Consider the following 21,397-nt stretch of genomic DNA (forward strand, 5'->3'; position numbering starts at 1 on the left):
AAGCAGTTGGCCGTGAAGTGACTAGCACACACATGCACAGTTTTACTGAGTGTAGCTGGAACATTTCCTTGATAAATGAACTCTAGCCACTTAGTCTGTCTTCTTCTGAGATGGGAAGCTTGTGCATGGAACTGTGTGGCTGTTTACAGCCAAAAACAGAAATTCCAAACACTCGTTTTAGGTCAGGATTTTACATTCACAAGCGCTACTAAGTACAGGTTTTGTCATTTAATATCACATTTTGTGGGCTGGGAGGAAAGCCAAAGACCCACAAATTTCACCAAAAGACTTAATAAAGTGATTTTTGCATAATATGGGACCTTTGATACTTTGATTACTGAACACTGTTCCTCGTAATTTAAGTGTTTAAAATGATTCTTTTCCGTTTGTATTGGTTTTATTTGTGTTGTTTTTATTATTTGTCCATACATTGAAAATGAGAGGAACCTCAATGTCTTTTTTTGAGAATAAATAAAGGTTTGAATGAATGAATGAATCCCCAAAAGATCACAAAGAAGAAATCCAACTTTGATTTCATTTTATCATTCATTTTTCCCCAAGTGCAGCTACAATATGACAATACAAAAAAAAGGGAATGTTGACTCTGGCTCTGTCATAAAACCTGCACTCATCAGAGAGGCCCTGACTGAGTTATTTCTCAGTCCTCTCTTTTTGTTTTCTTACAGTTCAGCTGTGAGAAGCAGGAATAACTCTGGACTCTTGCAGATACGTGGCATGCCCTGTAACCACTGAGCTACCAAGATGCTCTTGTTTCTCATTTCTGAGGTTCCAGAGAAACATTCATGTCTGATTGGTTCCAGTCTTTTGGATCAGACTCTGCATGTTGTGGCCGCTGGTTATGAATGATGCCGAGCTCTCTGAAGTTGTTTATTGTGTTTCTCTCATCAGCGCTAAGTGAGTCCCGCTAAGTTCTACAATCTAATTTTCAAGAGTTCTGTACCAGTGTTGCATCATGGGAGGAGAAATTGTTCTTAAATATCGTCCATATGTGTCTGTAAATCTGTCAAATGATCCACTTATTCTCTGGCTCTCTGTGGGATGGTGATTAACTCTACAAAAACAATAGAGATGTAACATATCTGTGTGTGGGACCAACATGAGCTGATTATTCTTTTCATTTCAAACTTGTCACAACAAGCAGCACTTCAGACTTACATGTTCAAAGAGACAGGGACTCATTAAGGATCAGTTTCTTGTTGTTAGACCAACAAGAAACTGATCCTTTAAAACCTGCACAGCAACCATGTAACACAGAGAAAGACTGAAGCTTTGACTGAAGCCATAAAAATCAATGTTAGGATTTCAGATGATAAATGAAGTCAAGATTAGATCCCGTCTCACCTGCAGAGGATCAGAAAAACATCTGTGAGGCTGCTCTATCGTTAGCTTTAGCAAAGTCAACAGCTGCAAAACACATGAAATTTAACTCTGAGTTTCCGATGTTTGAGAAACTTTATTTTCTCTGATCTAAGACAACAATAAATGCATCAAGTTTATTGATGAAGCAAAATACACCACATGGGTTTTATTTAAACACACAGAACATTCAGATCTATGCTTTTAAGGCCCCAAAGATTCCTCCCTTACTCTGTCAGAACCAATTCAAGACCCGCATTTTGAGACAAAAGCTCCACAGCTTTGGTTTGATCTGTTTCTCTCCAGCTATTGTTGACGCAGACACACGTACTGTCGCAGTTTAGTGGCGCCAGAAGATGGCACAACAATAAAGCAGCTGCCAGATTCATCTTTAGTTAGCACAGAAACCTGTTCACAGTGATTCAAACTCTCACCACAAGGTTTCTGATCTGTTTCTGGAAGTTACATCAGTGTCTCTTCTCCTGTATCATCCATAAAGGTCAAGAAAGGTCCCAGTTTCCAGTATCAGCTTTTGGAACATCATTTTATCTTATACACTTGTTTGTTCTTAACTTTTGGGTCTGCAGCTGTTTTTAGTGCTAGGAAAAAGATTCCTGTCCATTTTGTAATCCAGGTGGTGTGAGCTGTAAAGTTTTATGGACTCTTTAAATGCGGATTTAACACGTAAAGGTTGTGGGAACATCGAACCTGATCCATTTATGAAGTTTAGAAGTAACTGATTTTGGCGCTGATGCTCTCGTTTTTAAGGCAAATACACTCACCGGCCACTTTATTAGCACACCTGTCCAATCACATGGCAGCAACTCAATGCATTTAGGCATGTAGACATGGTCAAGACAATCTGCTGAGTATTTCAGAAACTGCTGATCTACTGGGATTTTAACCCACAACCATCTCTAGGGTTTACAGAGAATGGTCCCAAAAAGAGAAAATATCCAGTGAGCAGCAGTTCTGTGGGCCAAAATGCCTTGTTGATGCCAGAGGTCAGAGGAGAATGGACAGACTGGTTGGAGCTGATAGAAAGGCAACAGTAACTCAAATAACCACTGGTTACAGCCGAGGTCTGCAGAAGAGCATCTCTGAACACACGACACGTCCAACCTTGAGGCAGATGGGCTACAGCAGCAGAAGACCACACCGGGTGACCCTCCTGTCAGCTAAGAACAGGAAACTGAGGCTACAATTCACACAGCAACACCAAAACTGGACAATAGAAGACTGGAAAAACGTTGCCTGGTCTGATGAGTCTGGATTTCTGCTCCACATTCAGATGGTAGGGTCAGAATTTGGCCTCGACAACATGAAAGCATGGATCCATCCTGCCTTGTATCAACGGTTCAGGCTGCTGCTGCTGGTGTAATGGTGTGGGGGATATTTTCTTGGCTCACTTTGGGCCCCTTAGTACCAACTGAGCATGGTTTAAAGTCCACAGCCTACCTGAGTATTGTTGCTGACCATGTCCATCCCTTTATGAGCACAGTGTACCCATCTTCTGATGGCTACTTCCAGCAGGATAACGCTCCATGTCATAAACCTGGAATCATCTCAGACTGCTTTCTTCAACATGACAATGAGTTCCCTGTACTCAAATGTCCTCCACAGTCCCCAGATCTCAATCCAATAGAGCACCTTTGGGATGTGGTGGAACGGGAGATTCTCATCATGGATGTTCAGCCGACAAATCTGCAGCAACTGTGTGATGCTATCATGTCAATATGGACCAAACTCTCTGAGGAATGTTTCCAGTACCTGGTACTAGCAAGGTGTACCTAATAAAGTGGCCAGTGAGTGTATATTAAAAAAATACTTTTCTAAGATCACTTATAAAATCCTCACAGGCCCCCAAAAAATTCCCAAAAAGCATAATTAGTGGCCCTCATGATGCATGCTGATGATTCCTGATGTTGTCTCAAGCCTTCCCACCACTAAATATGTTTGTCTTAGTTTTCACTCAAACACTTCACGGTGGTTTGAAAAGTTTTTGTCTGCCTGTTTTCTTCTTGCGTTCTTTGAATCATCTGATGTGGGTGAAGTGTAGCTGTGGTTTCCAGCCCTCACTAAAAACAGCTGTGTTTTCCTCTTCTCCTCCTCAGTATGACGGCTACTCTGGCCAGTGTTGGAGCTGCCAGTATTCCCAGTGCTGGGCTGGTCACCATGCTGCTCATCCTGACCGCTGTCGGCCTGCCAACCCAGGACATCAGTCTGCTGATCGCCGTCGACTGGCTGCTGTGAGTCTGTTGTCTGAAAGGTGGAGGGTGTGTGTGTGTGTGTGGATCAGCAGGGTGGATGGTGTGAGGTGTTTCAGCTCTTGGTGGTGACGCTGTGACTGTTTCCCACGCAGTGACAGAATGCGCACCTCCATAAACGTGGTGGGGGACTCGTTTGGCGCTGGCATCGTGGCCCATTTGTCCAAAGAAGAGCTTGGCGCTCTCGATGCAGCTGAAATGCAGATGCTCCACCCGGAGGAGGAGCTGGATTTCATCCCTCCGCCCCCCATCCTCACGGAGATGGACCTGATGGAGCCGCTCAAACCGCCCGAACTGCCGCCTCGTTCCCCTCGTCCTCCCAAACAAAACCACCACAGCCATGTTCTCTCCCAGTCTCAGTCCATCACTTATTCGCCCGCACGTTCCGCCCGGTCCCCTTCACCCCGCTCCATTCGCTCTCCTTCTCCGCGCTCCGTCTGCTCCCACTCCCACTCCCCTAGGCCTTTCCGTACTCATTCACCACGACTCCTCCACAGGACGGAGCCGGGCTACTGCGCCCTGCCCAGCCACGATAACCAGGTAAGCCTTCCTCAGCCCCAAGATTTCCTCTTTCTTTTACGTTACAGACTCAGTCATCTCTGTCTTTGTCTGTAAGACTCTAATATCTGCAATTTCAAAGGTTTATTTACATCCAGTGTTGCATTAATTTTTCACCAAGATCTTTCATTGATGATGGTAGAGTCTGACCGCTGGGGGTCAGCAATCAGTGACACTTACTGTAAAAAAAAAAGCTTCAGTTTGCTAGGGAGCTTAAATATTGGGCTCTGGAGCAATGGACAAGGTCATGTGGTCTGATGAGTCCAGATTGACCCTGTTCCAGAGTGATAGACCATCAGGGTAAGAAGAGAGGCATATGAAGTGATCACCCATCATGCCTAATGCCTACTGTCCAAGCCTGTGGGGGCAGTGCTATGATCTGGGGTTGCTACAGTTGGTCAGGTCCAGGTTCAGCAACAGTCTGTGCTCAAAGAATGAGGTCAGCTGAGTACCTGAAGATACTGAATGACCAGGTTATTCCAACAATGGACGTTTCCTTCCCTGATGGCACGGCCATACTCCAAGATGACAATACCAGGATTCATCGGGCTCAGATTGTGAAAGAGTGGTTCAGGGAGCATGAGACATCACAGAGTCCAGACCTTAACCCCATTGAGGATCTTTGGGATGTGCTGGAAGGCAAAGAAGGCTTTGCACAGCGGTCAGACTCTACCATCATCAATGAAGATCTTGAAGAGACATTAATGCAACACTGGACGGAAATAAATCTTGTGACATTGCAGAAGCTTATCGAAACAATGCCACAGCAAATGTGTGCCGCAATCAAAGCTAGAGGTGGTCCAATGAAATGTTGGAATATTAGACTGTGTTTTGTCCAAACAGTGTTTTAAATTAAGGATGCACCGATCCGATCCTGGTATCAGGTATCGGCTCTGATCCAGCCCCTCAAAGGTGGATCGGAAATTTTACAATCAAATAGTCATTTCTGTAAATTCTGAAGCGTCTTTTTAACCAAACTGCATTTACAGGAGGTCTTTTACTCAAAACATTACTAGTCTTATCCCACAGTAGAGCATGCAGGTTATTACTAAACACTGGTATCGGATCAGGATCGGTATCAGTCGATACATAAAGCCCAGGCATTGGTTTCAGGCCCAGAAAAGCTGGATCAGTGCATCCCTATATTAAATAACATAAGACTTTAATCAGAAAGTTTATTTACCACAAACATGGTCTACCCGCTCCCATGTGTTCGTCTTTACCTCCTCAGATTTCCACGATGCCTCGCGGCTACAGAGAGAGGGACCGGGAACGAGAGCGGCGGATGCTAGAGAGCGAAACAGAAGATGAAGAGAGAGAAAGAGTGTTGGATGAAGTGAGCGACGGCGAGGAGAGCGATGATACTGCTTATGATCGAAGGCACGCGCTCCAACCGAGCGACCTGCCGTGATGGGATATTAGCCCCGGAAAGCTTCTGTTTCACACGCAGCTCCACTTTTCTGCCAGCTACCAGCTGAAGTCCAGAGCAGATTTCTGAGCTGGTTACATTTCTACTTCTTCATTGTCTTTGGGTCCACTGCTCCTGATAAACAGAACTGTTCAATAAGAAATGAAAGCTTACTCTGAGCTTGATTAATGCTCACATGATGCGATCGTTAATTAGCCATTTCATCCAGCCTTCAAGGCTGTTTAGTGTCCTAAAAAAAGGGCTTTAAATGCAGAGTCTTATCCCTGTAGTTTACTCCTTTTCTTTTTATAACTCCATTATCGTCTTGATTTGTCATTTCCAACCCAGACTTGAATATTTCCTGTTGTCTCCACTTTGCTGATGGGAGAGAAGTCTGCTCTCAGTTAAAGAGGATGTGTTGAGGCTCTTTCTGGCTCGCCTGCTAATCAAACCCCTGAGTTCAGGGTTTCTGTCAGTGAAGTTGTGAAACCCTGTCCTGAGTATGTTGAGGGAAACAGGAATGTTGCTTCAGGGCCTGTGACAGTTAGCCGTCCGCTGTTCTTTCTGGTTCTTTACAGCATTGCTGCTAGTTCACCAGCTTTTCTTCCTTTATCTACTTGTTATTGGCTCACATCGCTGCAGATCAGAACCAACAGCTGCAGTTTTGGAGATCCTCTGACCCAGACGTCTCGCAATCTCAATTTGGCCCAGGTCAGGACCGCACACATCCTTGTGCTTCCTGCTTCCAGCTCTTTAATTCTGAGGACAAAAATCTGCACTTGTTGCCGAACATATCTCACCATATGACAGGTGTTGTCTTAGGATATAACCAGACTGTTATGGCTAATCAAAGGCTTTAAAGAGCAGAATTTGGTGGTTTGCAGATCATTAGGAGTCTATATTTAGCTTCAAATTTGCAATGGCAACAAATCAAATGTTACAACTGGAAATCATTTTAAATTTTATCTCAGCAACACGTTTGAAAAAAGTCAAAACAAGGACTCTCCTACTACAGAGTCATGCTGTTGCAACTGCTAACACAATCTCTTTTTGAGATGTTTGGAAGACGTCTCTGCTCCAACTTTTTCGTCATGTGTTGCTGGCATCAAATTTAAAACGAGAATTTACGTAGTTTTTATAAAACAAAAACATTTCTCAGTTTTAACATTTGATACGGGGTCTTTGCGCCATTTTCAGTTAAAAATGGAGTTGTGATCATTTGCAAACAAAAGAGTCAAATGTTAATGTCAGTCTACGCACAATGACGGTGGAGAAACCTGATTTCCAACCTTCTGCTTTCTGTTTCCATTTGACCCAACATACACCAATGCTTAGATTTTACATGGACAGAACCCTGGTGTCCTCTTTTTCCTGTATGTACTTATCGCAGTAGTCTTTAAGCATTTGAGTTTACACTGGCAGAAACCCTGACTTAAGTCGGTCCTTCCCTGCGTTCTTTTTTTCATTTACTTTGATTTCCTGACAGGTCGTGGCTCAGAGGTGGAGTCTCAGAGTTGAATTGTATTCTTAAACATGCTTTGTTTTGTTTGTTTAAAGTACACAGAAACCAAAGTGTAAAAATGAAACTTCAAAATAGCTTTTTGAAGTTTTTACACTTTGGTTTTGTTTACATTCATCAATCGGAGTTTAATGTTTTTGCTCAAGTGTTACGGCCTTTAGGCTAAGCTAACTACTAATTATAAACAATTAGCTTTAATTAACAATATGAAACCACCTGATGTAGTTTTTTACATTTCTTGCTCTTCACCTTTCTTTTTCCTGCCTGCGGCTGCTCGATGTTAATACTGTTGATATTATTTATGTTTTTCTTGTTGTGGTCTGAAATGATGCATTATGGGAATTATTCTGTTTAAATTTTGTTGTATGTTTAATTTATTTCACTGTCATGTTTCATTCTGAATTCTTGATTTGCTGTAAGATAACTTCATTTCCTCCCCGCTGGATCGCCTTTCATTCTGAATGTGATTTATTCATATCTGCCTCCCCGCATCCTAAAAGTCTTGACTCAGAATCACAGATCCAGGTCGTGTGTATATTGTATGTAATAAAATCTTAGAGATTTATTTAAAATAGCTGCAGTTCATTGGTGTTTACTCTGCTGGGTAAGTAACGTGTGTAATCTGTGGAGGGATTTGCACTCGAAAGGGGACACGCGTCAGTGTTTGGTGACTAAAGACGCAGACAAAGATATTACTGGATGGAAGATTTACAACAAACACACAGACCAGAAGCACGCTCACACACTGATGGGACAAAGACACACTGAGAATCCAACACACTTAATCCGCTCAAAGAAGAGTTAGAGATAGGCGAGGCCGCAGAGAAAGAGGGATGGGAGAGGAATCGCAGCGCGGCAGATGGCCAGAAAGACGTCAATCCTTTTCATTCTTCCCAGACAGCATAAGGGCACCGTGGGTAATTGCGAGCAGGGCTGACGTTGGCTTATGCTCCCTGCACATCAGCAGGCACATCCAAGTTAGGTAGGGGGAAAAGGTGAAGAGGACCAGCACCTACCGGAAATCTGCAAATCTGCGCTGATGTGTGTCTAAAAATATGTGGAATTGAAATTAGTGGAGCGGTTTTGGTCTTTGGTGGCGTCTGTGTGCAGAGGAACACTAATCTGTGCTGTAGCATGACAGAGAGCTGTCCCTGCGCTACATGGCATGAGGATATCACACCATCTGAGGCGACAGGGGGGTCAGGAATTTAATCACTGCAGCCATCATCATCAAGAGCAAGCATGTGTGTGTGTGTGTATGCATGTTTGTGTGTAAGTGTGTGTTTTCTGGAGGTTAAGAGGTGCATCATCTGCTCAGAAAACCTGACACTTTGCTGATTTTCAGGAACAGAAGAAAGAAAGTTTGAAACCAAAATTGAAACTTAAATTGTGTGGTAAAAAAACATTTTTTTTGACACTTCCTTAAAACATAAAAACATCTATTACTTTAATTTTTGTATTATATATTTTAAAAAATAATGTCTAGTCATATAAAAGGCAAAATTTTAATTCTTTCCTCTAAGATGGTTAAGTGATCCTATCACTTAGCATCCAAAATTGAGCGTGAGGCTCTATTACATCTTATGGCAACTCTTTAAGAAAACTGCTTTAGACTTAAGGTGTGGCCAACAAATCTTCAGATTTTTAATATATATAAAATAAAAGTGTGAAAATATCAAAAGAATGATTTGAAACAGCAATAATTCTACCACTGCTTTTTACTTTATTTATTTATTTATTTATTTATTTTTTGCTTAATAAATTTATGACGATTCCTCAACCCTGACATTCACTGTTACAAATGACTGTAAATTTATGAGGAAATTTCAGCCCTAAAATGCTGTTATATTTAAATACAGCTCGGTAAAAAAATAAATTATATGTAAAATAACCGTTAAACTCTGGCTACCCTGCTGCTAGTCTTTTACCGTTACTATACAGCAAAGTAATTTTTGTTGAAATGGTGTTTTGTAACCACAAATGAGGAGGGAATACAGTGGATATGAGACCCTGTCGTACATTGACATGTTACACTGCAGTGGGTACAGGCTGTCTGTGCTCCGCATGACACAAACTGGCTGTCTCTGCATTATATAACACAAACTGGCTGTCTGCGCTCCATATAACACAAACTGGCTGTCTGTGCTCTACATGGTATGGCTGGGCTGTCTGTGCTTCACATGGCACAAACTGGCTGTTTGTGCTCTACAAGGTATGGCTGGGCTGTCTGTGCATCACATGGCACGAACTGGCTGTCTGTGCTCTTCATGGTATGAATGGGCTGTCTGTGCTACATATGGTATGGATAGGCAGTCTGTGCTCCACATGGCATGAACTGGCTGTTTGTGCTCCACACGGTATGAATGGGCTGTCTGTGCTTTACATGGCACAAACCATGTATCTGATGATTTTCACAGTGTGGCAGCCAATTTTAAAATGAGGGAAAAGATTAACAGAGATTTTTGTTTTTGTTTTTGCTTTTTTTTGTTTTGTTTTGTTTTTTTCAGTTAACTTTAAAATACCATCACAACGGTGGTAATTAAATTGTAATTTAATTGGAGCACAGCCAGCCTGTGCCATCTGGGCAACAAACCAATGTACTGCAGGGTCTTCTATTAAATATGTTCCCTCCTCACTCATGGTTACAAAACACCATCACAACAAAAAACTATTTTGTGTAAAATAAATGTAAAATACTGGCTGTAGTATTTTGCAAGTAAATTATAAGAAACATACTGTAACCCTGCAGCCAGTATTTTACCGTTATTTCACAGCAAAGTAATTTTTGTTGTGACAGTGTTTTGTAACCATGAGTGAGGAGGGGACGCAGTGGAACATACCTCCAGGCAAAATCCGCTGAACTCCAACTTCTTCTTCTTCTTCTTCTTCAAAGACAACAAATGAATCTGTAAAAGCTGGTATAATTCACCCTCCTTTAATCTTCAGTTTAGGCTCCATGCATTGCACAAGACAGAATAAAAGATGTGGATCATGTCGTTGTCCAATGCTGGATTAACTACACATCATGTTTTATTTGCTATCAGCTCAAAGTGACCTGCCCAGAATTATCTAGTTAATTCACTGGTTTCATGGTAATCTGTAACCACTTTACTCCAGTGATTTCACTTCCTCCCTGCTCCAGAATCAAACATCTCTTTTATTATAACCCAGAGTGAAAATACCCCAGGTCATCTGGATTGTATCACAGAAATGAACACAATCATTTGAAGCGGAGGAATGATGCGATGAGTTACTCTGAACTCTTCTGTGTCATGTTACTGTAAATTAAATCCACAGGCAGCAGAAGTGAGACAGATGTCCTGGTCTCTGTGTGGTCAACGTGGTTTTTAAAACACAGTCTGACACCTAGAGGCGGGCGTCACTCATCGCATGTTGTCCTCCTACAGCCCAACGCAGATCTGCTGCTCCATAGACAGAAAGGTTCTGCTCAGGTTTATTTGTAAAGCTCAAATGTACAGTTGCATCACAATAAAGGCACAGTACACTTAAAAAAACACACATAAGTACAAATGTGCATTGATACAGACAATGCAAAAATAAGGAGCTGCTTTATTTTTCGCACACAAAGAGAGAAGGCTCAAGGAGCTGTAGACCGTCTGCTTCACCTCAGACTTCACCCGGTCGTTGTCCTGCTTTAAAAACGTTGTTTAGATTTCAGGACTCATCATCACATTCTTTCCTGCTCGCTGCACAGGAAGTCATTTGGAAGGAGTTCAACCCTCCATATGACTCACTCAAATAAGATGTACAGCACTTATACATTCATCTACATACAAAACGGTCAAAAAGTGTTTTCAGATCAAATTTTACAGCTGCATCTGAAGTTCTGCACAAAGTTGTGTTTTTTAGCAGCATGGGTCAATCACTTATTCCTTCTTTCTAGTGTGCAAATACATCATGCTGTTCAGAGTTTCCTGCACAACTCAACTCATAACTCATTTGACATTTTCTTCATATGAAAAGTATTTGCAGAAAAAAACATCAGTAAATTCACACACAGAGAGGCTTTATACAAATGGATGGCACAACAGCTCACAGCCAAAACATTTACAGCTCCCCCTGGTGGCTGGCTGCAGCATAGGTCAAGTAAAAAACAAAACAAAAAAAAACATAAGACTTGAGTGAAACTAGCAAACTGCTCCAAATACATTCAGCCTCCATAGCCAGACGGTCCGGTTTGGATCAGTGCAGATTGATACAGGTCGGATCAGAAAGTCTAATCCTGTTTGCATTGCCAAAGCCAACTGTGCCCTTCTTGGTAGGCGATGTGTAAGCTGGATGCTGATTGTGGCGTCAGCTCATGAAAGCCTGACGGCATAGCAGCACGACACAGTGTGCCCTGCTTTGTGTTGTTGTTCTTTATTACTGCTGTTGCACAGGAAGTGGTGATTCTTTCTACCAATCAAGTGTTTCTAGCTCCACCTTCTGGGTCGAATTAGTATGTCTGGCACCCCAACGGAAGGGAACTAAAAAGTGGGACAGTACAGGTCTGTAATTGGGGCCATGTCCCTGTTTAAGAGGCCGACAACGGTTTTAGGGTGAAACGCAAAAGTATTGCTGCATTTTGGCCTTGCGTTTCCACGGAAACAGCGTTTCAGCCAACCCACAATACAAACTTTTGAAAACAGCCTCCAGAGTGGAATTTTTCCGAAAAGCTGTCGACACCGTTGCCCAGGGCTGCAGGAACTAGGGGTGCGGTGGGTGCTGCAGCACCCCCTAGCGAAATGAAGCTTAAACTCCTATTATTTAGAATGAAGTTGCTTAAATTGATATATTTTAATAAACAAATTTTTTTTTTTTTCACTGGTTTATTCATAAAATGATATTCAATATGCTCAGAACTAGGAAATAACTTAAACTGAATTTATCTGAAGTCTAAAGAATCACCACAAACTGTGCCAAGACAAACCGAACTGAACCACTTGGTGGAAATGGAGTTAAAGTTTTCCTCACAGTTCTGATCACACTTGTCTTAGTGCTGGTGTTCTTCCTTTCTAGAAAACTTTAAAGTGGTTATTTTCTGCTCTGTTTCAGTGGAAACATAATTCTTTTGACACCTCTTGATGCTTTAATTTAGAGACAGAGGATACAGTGAGATAGTTGGAGGGGAAGGTGTTGGATGGCATGCAGCAAAGGGCAACAGGTTAGATTTGAACCCCAGCATCCGCTTTTAGGTTTATGGCTTCTCAGCATGGCGTGCATGATTTAACCTCTGAGATGAACCAGCGCCCCCTATGCTGCGTTCTTTACTGGAGAAAGAAAAATTTAAATTTTTAATAAGCATGAGCTTCAATTTGTCACCTGCACCCATTGTGGTCTTATTTTGGCTTCATTTTTCTACAGTTGTTGGAGTTGGAGGCACATCGTTCATCATTATTAGAAATCAGAAGTAGAAATGAATAATGAGCTACATATTTTTAAGGACACCCATGCCTCAAAGCATACCTTAGTTTATCATGTATCAGAGACACTTAAGGCCTCACCTCCTCCAGCACACACATGTCAGCTGGCTCTGAGCTGCACCACCTCTGACCTGATCTCATCTTTCACCGTACATCTTCCCCTGGCCGTATCCGTTAACACTGTGTAACTGTAACATACGAACTGGCTTACCACCACCAACAACATGAACTCTGTCCGCACGGCTGTCAGCTGATGAGCGATCTCTTTGTGGTGATCATCAGCTCCAGATTGCTGCAACACATTTCTGCCATAACTCTGAGAAGCAGAGGGGATCAACACCTGCAGCACTCTCTGTGCTCCATGTTTACCGGCACACGTGTGCTCGGTGGGAGGAGTTCACGTCACAGGACAATCCAGGATATAACCTTCCTCCAAGCAGCTCTTCTTGTCTTTACTCAGGCAGAGTGTCACGTAAACTTCTTTATTCAGAAATACACATTCATCATAAACATTCATCTTTCAGTCTTACTCTTCATTTCTTGAAAGTCTGAAACAGTCTGTGTCACACCTGAGTGACTAAAGGCTCTTTGAGGGAGAAGTTTAAGCCTCTCTGGTCACTTGGCGTCTGACCGTCGCACAGTCCTGAGAGGAGCGTCCCATTTAGTGGAGCACAGTTTCCACTGCTGCCCAGTACGTACAACGGGGCGAGATCCCCCGTGCGTTCAGGTTTGTTATCCACTCCCTCTTCACCATCTCCCCCCCCATCGTCCTCCTCTTCGTCCTCCTCCCACAGCGATGTGGAGATGTGGTTGTACTGCGTGGTGTCCTCACACTCCATCTCTCTGTGGTAGAAGTAGCTGAAGTTTGACACAATGACGGGCACGGGCAGTGAGATGGTGAGCACGCCGGCGATGGCGCACATGGATCCCACCAGCTTCCCCCCAACCGTCTCTGGGTACATGTCGCCGTAGCCGACTGTCGTCATGGACACCACAGCCCACCAGAACGCCTCGGGGATGCTGGTGAACGCCGTGTCAGGGCTGTCCACCTCAGCAAAGTAGGCAGCGCTGGAGAAGAGTATAACCCCGATGAAGAGGAAGAAGATGAGCAGAGCGAGCTCTCTGAGGCTGGCCTTCAGCGTCTGACCCAGGATCTGTAGACCCTTTGAGTGGCGAGACAGCTTAAAGATCCTGAAGACCCTCACCAGTCTGATGACTCGAATGAGAGCCAGGGACACAGACGGCTGGGCGCCTTTGTCCTTCGCGAGCTCTGTGCCCAATGTCACGAAATAGGGAATGATGGCGAAGAAGTCGATGATGTTCATGACGTCTTTGAAGAAATGCATCTTGCTCGGGGAGCAGGTAAAGCGCACGATGAGTTCAAAGGAGAACCAGAAGATGCAGATCGTCTCCACGATGAAGAAGGGGTCATGGAAGGGGGTGAAACTGGGAGGGATCACGATGGTTTCGTTTGGGTTGGCAGGGTTCGGGACGGTGTGGTATTGCTAGAAAAGAAAAGAAAAGAAGAAGAGGTTAAGGCATCCAAAGGGTTAAATGAATCAAAGCATGTGAGAGGAACAGGAGACTAAAAGGGAAAGGTCATCCTCATGGAGAAAACAAGGTGGGATAAACAGTGGACAGAGAGAGGAAAGGTGAGAAGAGGAGTGGAGTGTGTCCTCGGTACATTTGGAGAATGACATCAGTCATCAGGATCTGTGCGAGCTCTGATACTGTGTTAACTTTCCCCTCCTCTCCATTTTCACCCTGCAGACTTTTATGTAAATCATTTCCTCTATATTTAAACGCAAACAAAAAAGTATTACGCTCATGTGACTGCGGGTTGAGTTTCACCTCAGACGTCGTCCCAGCCAAAGCATCTGACGCTTCGTTTAACCCGGCCACTTGTTTCCCTCCGAGAAGCAGGCGCGAGTTTGACATGGCTGGGTGTTAATATCTTTTAACAAGTCAGGTAGAGTTACTCTAAGCCTCGGCTGCTATTGGAGCACATATTTTCCCCAACACCATGTATTTATATATTTTTATTATTCCATTAGTCCATCAACATCACGTCCTCATTTCCTTCAGGCTGTGAAATCCTACAAACACATTTAGCTAAATCAGCCGTGTGATACTGTGACATCCAGGGGAAATTCACCAAGAGCAAATTAACTCGTGACAAATATTTCACATGTAGCAGCGTGACTTTAAAAGTTTACTGGGAGCTCAGGGTGTGGAAATGTTGGCATGGATGTCCATACCATTCTGGTTATTCTGTAGCCTGTCCAGTAAACGACATCCTGGGCATCGCTGCAAGGAAACAACTCTCTGAAGAATGTGGTAGGACCATGGAGAAGTTGTGTGTTGCCATGCCAACACCCTGCCAGCCTTCATCACCTCTGCATCACTTTACCATGGACCAACGTCGACTTTTGCTGACTGATTTTTCTCTAAAGCACTGTCACAGCTGTTTCTGGCCTCACAGCAATGACTGGTGGCGTGCACAGACTTTTTTAAGGGCAGGGGCAAAAGAAAAAAAGGCACATAGAACGCGTTTTGTCCACCAAAGAGGGGGGCACTTCAGTGGGCATTTTAATTCAAGACACTTTAGCACAGTGGTGGCCAACCTGCGTCTCATGGGGCTCTTTGCCTTTCGGTGTGCAGCTCTTCGTTTCATTCTTAAATATATATGCATTTATTGTTATGAGTAGTGGTGTGCCGATCAATCTAAAATATTGATATATTGATGCTGATGTAGGGATCAGTATTGATCAATACTTGGGTGATGAGAGACCAAGCGGCAACCTTTGGTCTAAGAATATGAGACAATGTGGAAGTGCTAAAATCTGCTGTTTCTCGAGTGTTCGCTTGAGGCTGGCTCCGGAAAGTCAGCCTCAACACACCAAGCTAAAAAAAAGCTGTTTTCAAAGCAGAAAGTAACTTATTTACAGCCTGGTTCAAAAAACGTCTCCTGTCTGAGTCACTAATTTTACTACCGGCTCCCACTGTACTGGGGGTAAATTTTTTTCTAAAGCAGCTGTTCAGAGGATATTAAGATCATGAGCTTCCCCAATAAGAGGCACAGCTGAGGGTAACGTGACCAACAGGCGCCCTATGGCTGTAGGCAAAGCTCTTGCCACTACCAGTATGGCCGCTATAGCCAATGTGCTTCATTTTCCATTGCAGAAACAGACCGGAGACGTTGGGGAGACTACGTCCATGTTTTATACAGTCTATGATTGACACTTAAGTTTCATTTTCTCTTCTCTACATGTGTTCCACTCAATCCCTCGTGTGCTCATAGCTATCTATCTAGGGGGCCGTTTACACGACAATGGTTTTAGGGTAAAGCGCAAAAGTAGTGTTGTGTTTCAACCTTGCATTTACATGGACATGGCATCTAGGTCGACCTAAAACACACTTTTGAAAACAGCCTCCAGAATGGAGTTTTCCGTAAAATGCTGCTGACACCATTGCCGTGTGAACAGTATGCCGGTGTTTTCAGTGGAAACGCTGAAAACACGCTCCACACGCTCCGCTTCGCACATGGGCATACAACAGTACAATAGTACTGTTAGTACGACGATAGATAGATAGATAGATAGATAGATAGATAGATAGATAGATAGATAGATAGATAGATAGATAGATAGATAGATAGATAGATAGATAGATAGATGGAAAGATGGAAAGACAGACAGACGGACCGATAGATAGATAGTAAGATGGATGGATGGATGGATGGATGGATGGATGGATAGATAGATAGATAGATAGATAGATAGATAGAAAGATAGATAGATAGATAGAAAGAAAGAAGGATAGATAGATAGATAGAAAGATAGATAGAAAGAAAGAAGGATAGATAGATAGATAGATAGATAGATAGATAGATAGATAGATAGATAGATAGATAGATAGATAGATAGATAGATAGATAGATAGATAGATAGATAGATAAATAGATAGAGCTCTTGGTCTCTGACTGGTTGGCCACCCATGCTTGAGCTCACGTTTTGGCGCCCGAGAGTACACATTAGCACGCGTTTTTCAACAATTGGCCCCTCTCTGTGCACACCACTGGTGCGCACTGACACCGTTGCTGTACAATCCAATGTAAAGACTTACAGGACGTATATGTCAATGAACCGATCAGATTTTACTGGTTGGATTTCATCGCCATCTGTCCATGAGTGATTGCGTGGGGACGTCTCTGCCCGCAGGCTTTGTTAGTGTTAGCCTTTAAAGCTGCGAATACTGCGATCATATGAGCCCGTGTCTCTATGTATGGAAGTAAAGGAGCAGGGCTGGTGCTGATGGGGAACATAAATCTAACAGGTGCTGCTCCGTATCATATCTGCAGAGTGCTCCTCGTCTCCAGGATACCGGTGTGTGTGCGGCTAATTTCATTTTGTGGCGGTCATCAGAAAAGCTGATCTGCAGACCTCTTTTCGATGATGTTTTCCGCGCATAGCCGGTGAGTCACAGCATTTATTAATACAGACATTGGTTTATGTGTTGATGTGCCCTAAGGGTTGTTCTTTCACTATATATAGCCCTTTAGATCTCCAAGGGGTAACGTGAGACCAGCTCATCTACTTCCCTTTCCTCCACACTTGCTCCTTTGCTTCTTACTCTGTCTGTCTCTTCTCAGGACCTTTGAAATGTCCATCCCACCTGATTGCACTTGTTGGTTCTGGCAGTCGCCTCTGGATGGCTGAAATATCGTCTCCACTGTCTCAAAAATTAACCACGACTCACTCCCAGTGCCTTTCTGTTTCATTCCTTCCCCTGAATCTGAGCAGATCAGGTTTAACGACAAGTCCAAAATAATCCACAGAAAAACCTTCCTCGTGTCAGCTCTATCCTTAGCTCTGCCTTCTCTTTCTCTTTAACTTCTCATGGTCTTAGATTTTGTTCTCCTTTGCCTCAGTGTCGAAGAGGAGTTAACGATACTCTCGACTTGTGCTGAAAGAGCTGCTTTATGTTTGACAAGCTGACGCCTGTCAGCAGCTGTTATCTCTCTCTGTTCACCTCATCACCTCCTCCATGTGGCAATGCCTCTCCTCTTTGCACCCTGTCAGTCACCTGCCTGCTCCTCAGCCACCTGGGCGCCTCCCTTCTTTGTCTGAATGCTCGATAACACAACCTGGATCTGCAGACCCATTAATCCTCTCCGTGTTGCTCAATAAGAAGCTCTTCATGCATCAGCGCCATGCAAACATCCTCACCTCCCTCAGCTCCTTCTCATTCCTGAACTCAGGTAGAGTCTCCAGGCAGAAGATGAGGATTGAGATCACGATGACCATGACGCTGATGATGGCGATGATTCGAGCACCGCTGGATGACTCTGGGTATTCAAACAGCATCCAGAGGCGGCGCTGCAGCTCGCTGGAAGGTAGAGGTTTTTCCTCCTCCTTTTGGAAACCTTCATCCTCTTTGTAGCGGTCGATGATCTCCTCCCCGAGCTCGTAGAAGCGAAGCTCCTCCAGGAACATGTCCAAGGGGACGTTTGCCGGCCTCCTGAGCCTGCCGCCTGACTGGTAGAAGTACAGGATGGCGTCGAAGCAGGCTCTGCTCCTGTCCAGGAAGAGTTCGTTCCTCATGGGGTCGAAGTAGCGGAGACGCCGTTTGGGGTCGCCCAGCAGGGAGTCGGGGAACTGAGCGAGGGTGCGAAGCTGTGTCTCGTAGCGCATCCCTGACACATTGATGGCGAGGCGTTCGGTCAGGGCCCAGCCGTTCCTCAGCTGAAGGCGCCGACTCTCCTTCCTCCCCTCTCTGTTCGGCTCCTTGTCCGACTTGTTGCTCTTCTCCTTTGAGTGCTTCTCATCATCACCGCCTCCTTCAGCTTTCTGTTTGTCTTCTGTCTGCCCTCCATCTCCTCCTCCTCCTCCTTTGTCCTGACTGTTCATCTTCCTCAACCTTGCCTTCTTTGAGTTTGATGAGTCACTTGATTTCTTTTTGTCTCTTTGCTCTGGGGAGAGTAAATCAGAGTTAACATCAAAACCAACAGAACATTTCACAAACTAAGTCCAGCTGAAATACAAACACAAACTGCTGTCAACGATGAAACAAAAGAAACAGCTCAGCTGGAGTTGGTCATGGAGGAAAAAGAGGCGCTTGCAGTGACGTCTTATTCCAGCAGGTGTCGCCAGAGAGAGCGCAAAAGAAATCTCTTGAACATTGAAGTTAAAACTCTGGAAGCTTTAAAATGATTAACAAAAAAACAATGAGTGACTTTAGTGATGCTTATTTATCTTTTTATTTTAGCATCTTTTTCCCATCCTTAAGCACAAAATCCACTTTTAAGATCCTCTCCATCTCGACATCTCGGATCATCCATCCCCAAAGCCAAGCACCACATCTCTGGGAGAGATCCTTTGCCATCACCACATCAAATGCCTGAAATTCTGGCTGAACAAAATATTAAATGCAGCTCAAAGTGTGTTAAAAAATAAAAAATACTTACTGGTTGACAATGAAATAAAAAAAAACAAGATATCTAAAAAAGCAAGAATAAAAAGTCAGATAATAGGAAGGTGATGAGACAACAGATCAAACTAAAGTGGTTTTAGAGAAATTCAAAACCTGAAAACATTTTTAAAGTAACATCAAATCCACAATAAGACTGTAGAAACAGTTTTTGAGCTGCTTCTTAAAGTGACACACCAAAGTTTGTTGTCTAATCTGACATGAGTCAACATTCAATACTTTTACAGTCACTCTGCCCTTTAAATTAGCTGTTTGATTGAAACAATATTGATTAAAAATGAACTAGTCACTCTATTCTGTCAAACAAAGCAGATTTTTAATCTTATTTTCACAGCACTGATTGTTTTTTAAAGGAAATGTTCTGATTTTACCGGACGTCTCATGATGTAAGAAGTCTCTGCACGCGTTCAGCTTCGCACTCATCTTGGGTTCGTCACCTCGTCCAGGACACCAAACAGAAATCAAACCGCTCTCCTCCTGTGGACCGCTTCCTCCTCGAGCTGCTGAATCAAACTGATCTCACCTCCACCATGACTCTCCTTCTGCACCTCCACCTCGGGGACTCCTGTGCTCTGACCCTTTCAGAGTCTGTCTGAGACACTTTGTGTATCAAATGCCTCATCATAGTGCCCAGACCACCCCTCCTCCTCCTCCTCTTCCTCCTGGAGGGGAGGGGAGGCAGAAAGGGAGCTGTGTGGCTCCTTCAGGAGCTGCTGGGGTGTTAATCCGCTGCATGACTGAAGTTAAGACAGTTAAACTTGTTTGTAGGTCACTTACTGTCTTCATTTGCTCCCATGTGCTCTCTCACACGCTCACTAAATCCTCAGTGCTGTCGGGCTGAAATTTGATATTTGACCCTCTCCTCCTGCAAGAATGCCACTGACGCTTCTCCCCCTTCTCCTGCCCCCAACAACCCTCCAAACCTGGAGATGTCAACCTTTAACCCCTCACTCTTCCTTAAACACACTGTAAATACTTGCACGCATGTGTGCACATGAACCTGACGGCTCACATCGCAGAGGGAAAGTTTGAAAGTTAGTGTGGTTCACACGTGGCTGTGTTTCTGCCATTATGTGTTTTATTTTACACTTAGTATGTTTGTGTCTGATGCAAAATTTCCCAAACATTAAAAACAGGAGGAAGGAAATAAACCTGAACACTGTTTTGAATCAATATGATATATCACAAACATCCCTGTGTGGTGTCTTGTCAGTGTGCTGTGAAAAACTACAAATCCCAGAAACAAGAGTTCATGACAGTGAGTGATTTGCAAATGTTGCCTTCAAGTGCTCTAAGGAAATTAAATTGTTTGACTAAAATCGAAATGTTTTGCATTTTTAAAAACACTTTCTTTGGTTGTTTATAAAATATGATTAAATATGATTCCTACCAGCTTGTGCTCCATACTTTCAGAGGAAATGTCTTCTTTTAGTCGACCAGTTTTTCAGTTCATCACCACTGTCTAGAGCTTTTGACTTCAACTCTGTTAGTGTCAGAAAATTTTGTTTGGAGATTTATGGTTTGATCCAGCTTTTACTTTAACATCAAATCTTTTATTTTACATAAACCTTGTGACTTTTTGAAGCCTCAGCTTTGCTTTGTGTTGCTATTTGATGTAGTTATGTACATCTGCATTTCCTTCACAAAGGACTAAAAATTGATCCTTCCACTGTGCACAACGGGCACAACAGCAAACCTACCTCACACTGTGCAGCTGGGCAAGCATGCAAAGGTGGCAGCTCAGTGCTCAGGCATGATGCATTGCGTTGCTATTTTAACTGATTAGAAACAAAACATTATAAAGAAATGTTTACTTTTGTGTAACTCTTGTAGTCAGGGAGATTTTTGTCCTTTCAGGATTTTTTTTACTTGATTTTTAACCATAATGTTTTCATTGTTACTTCATATGGCATGATTTTTTTTCAATGGAAGGTTTTTAAATTGAAAATCTTAAATTTTATTTTTTTTTTCATATGTTTATATACATATAGATATTATATTGGGTGTTAAGTTGAATGAGAGATCTGAGGAAAAGGGGGCAAAATATTAGTCAGTGATGTTTTTATACTAGTTTCTAGAATCTAGAAGAGGATATTTTTGACCAGAGTTCACCTGAAAGCGTCATAAATTAAGAATATATATATATCTATATATATATCTATATCTGTATATATATATATATATATATATATATATATATATATATATATATATATATATATATATATATATATATATATATATATATATATATATATATATAAACAAATGGATGGTTACAGGTCAAATTGATTTAAAAAATAATAATAATTAAAAATTCTAGTTTTTTGTTTTTTTGTTTTTTTTTAATATGACT

At 42.8% G+C, this 21,397-nt stretch overlaps 2 protein-coding genes across 2 annotated transcripts in view; one reads left to right on the forward strand and one right to left on the reverse strand.

Annotated features, from left to right (window-relative positions):
* The window catches only part of slc1a9 (solute carrier family 1 member 9), a 31,172-nt gene extending 23,559 nt beyond the window's left edge, over positions 1 to 7,613 (forward strand). The window contains exons 10-12 of the mRNA XM_074697339.1: positions 3,492 to 3,626; positions 3,740 to 4,184; positions 5,434 to 7,613. Coding sequence (XP_074553440.1) covers positions 3,492 to 3,626; positions 3,740 to 4,184; positions 5,434 to 5,613 — 760 coding nt within the window. The 3' untranslated portion in view covers positions 5,614 to 7,613. The remainder of the gene's footprint in view (positions 1 to 3,491; positions 3,627 to 3,739; positions 4,185 to 5,433) is intronic.
* Positions 7,614 to 13,115: 5,502 nt separating this feature from the next.
* Positions 13,116 to 18,461, reverse strand: kcna7 (potassium voltage-gated channel, shaker-related subfamily, member 7). The gene is made up of 2 exons (XM_074697340.1): positions 17,781 to 18,461; positions 13,116 to 14,057 (listed from the first exon to the last, which is right to left on the reverse strand). Exons 1-2 carry the CDS (start codon positions 18,459 to 18,461, stop codon positions 13,116 to 13,118), a joined length of 1,623 nt encoding a protein of 540 aa, XP_074553441.1.
* Positions 18,462 to 21,397: the final 2,936 nt, after the last annotated feature.

The sequence above is a fragment of the Halichoeres trimaculatus genome, unplaced genomic scaffold (assembly GCF_033239565.1).
Source record: "Halichoeres trimaculatus isolate MK-OKI-2021-1 unplaced genomic scaffold, fHalTri1.1 fHalTri1_scaffold_20, whole genome shotgun sequence".
Taxonomy (NCBI): domain Eukaryota; kingdom Metazoa; phylum Chordata; class Actinopteri; order Labriformes; family Labridae; genus Halichoeres; species Halichoeres trimaculatus.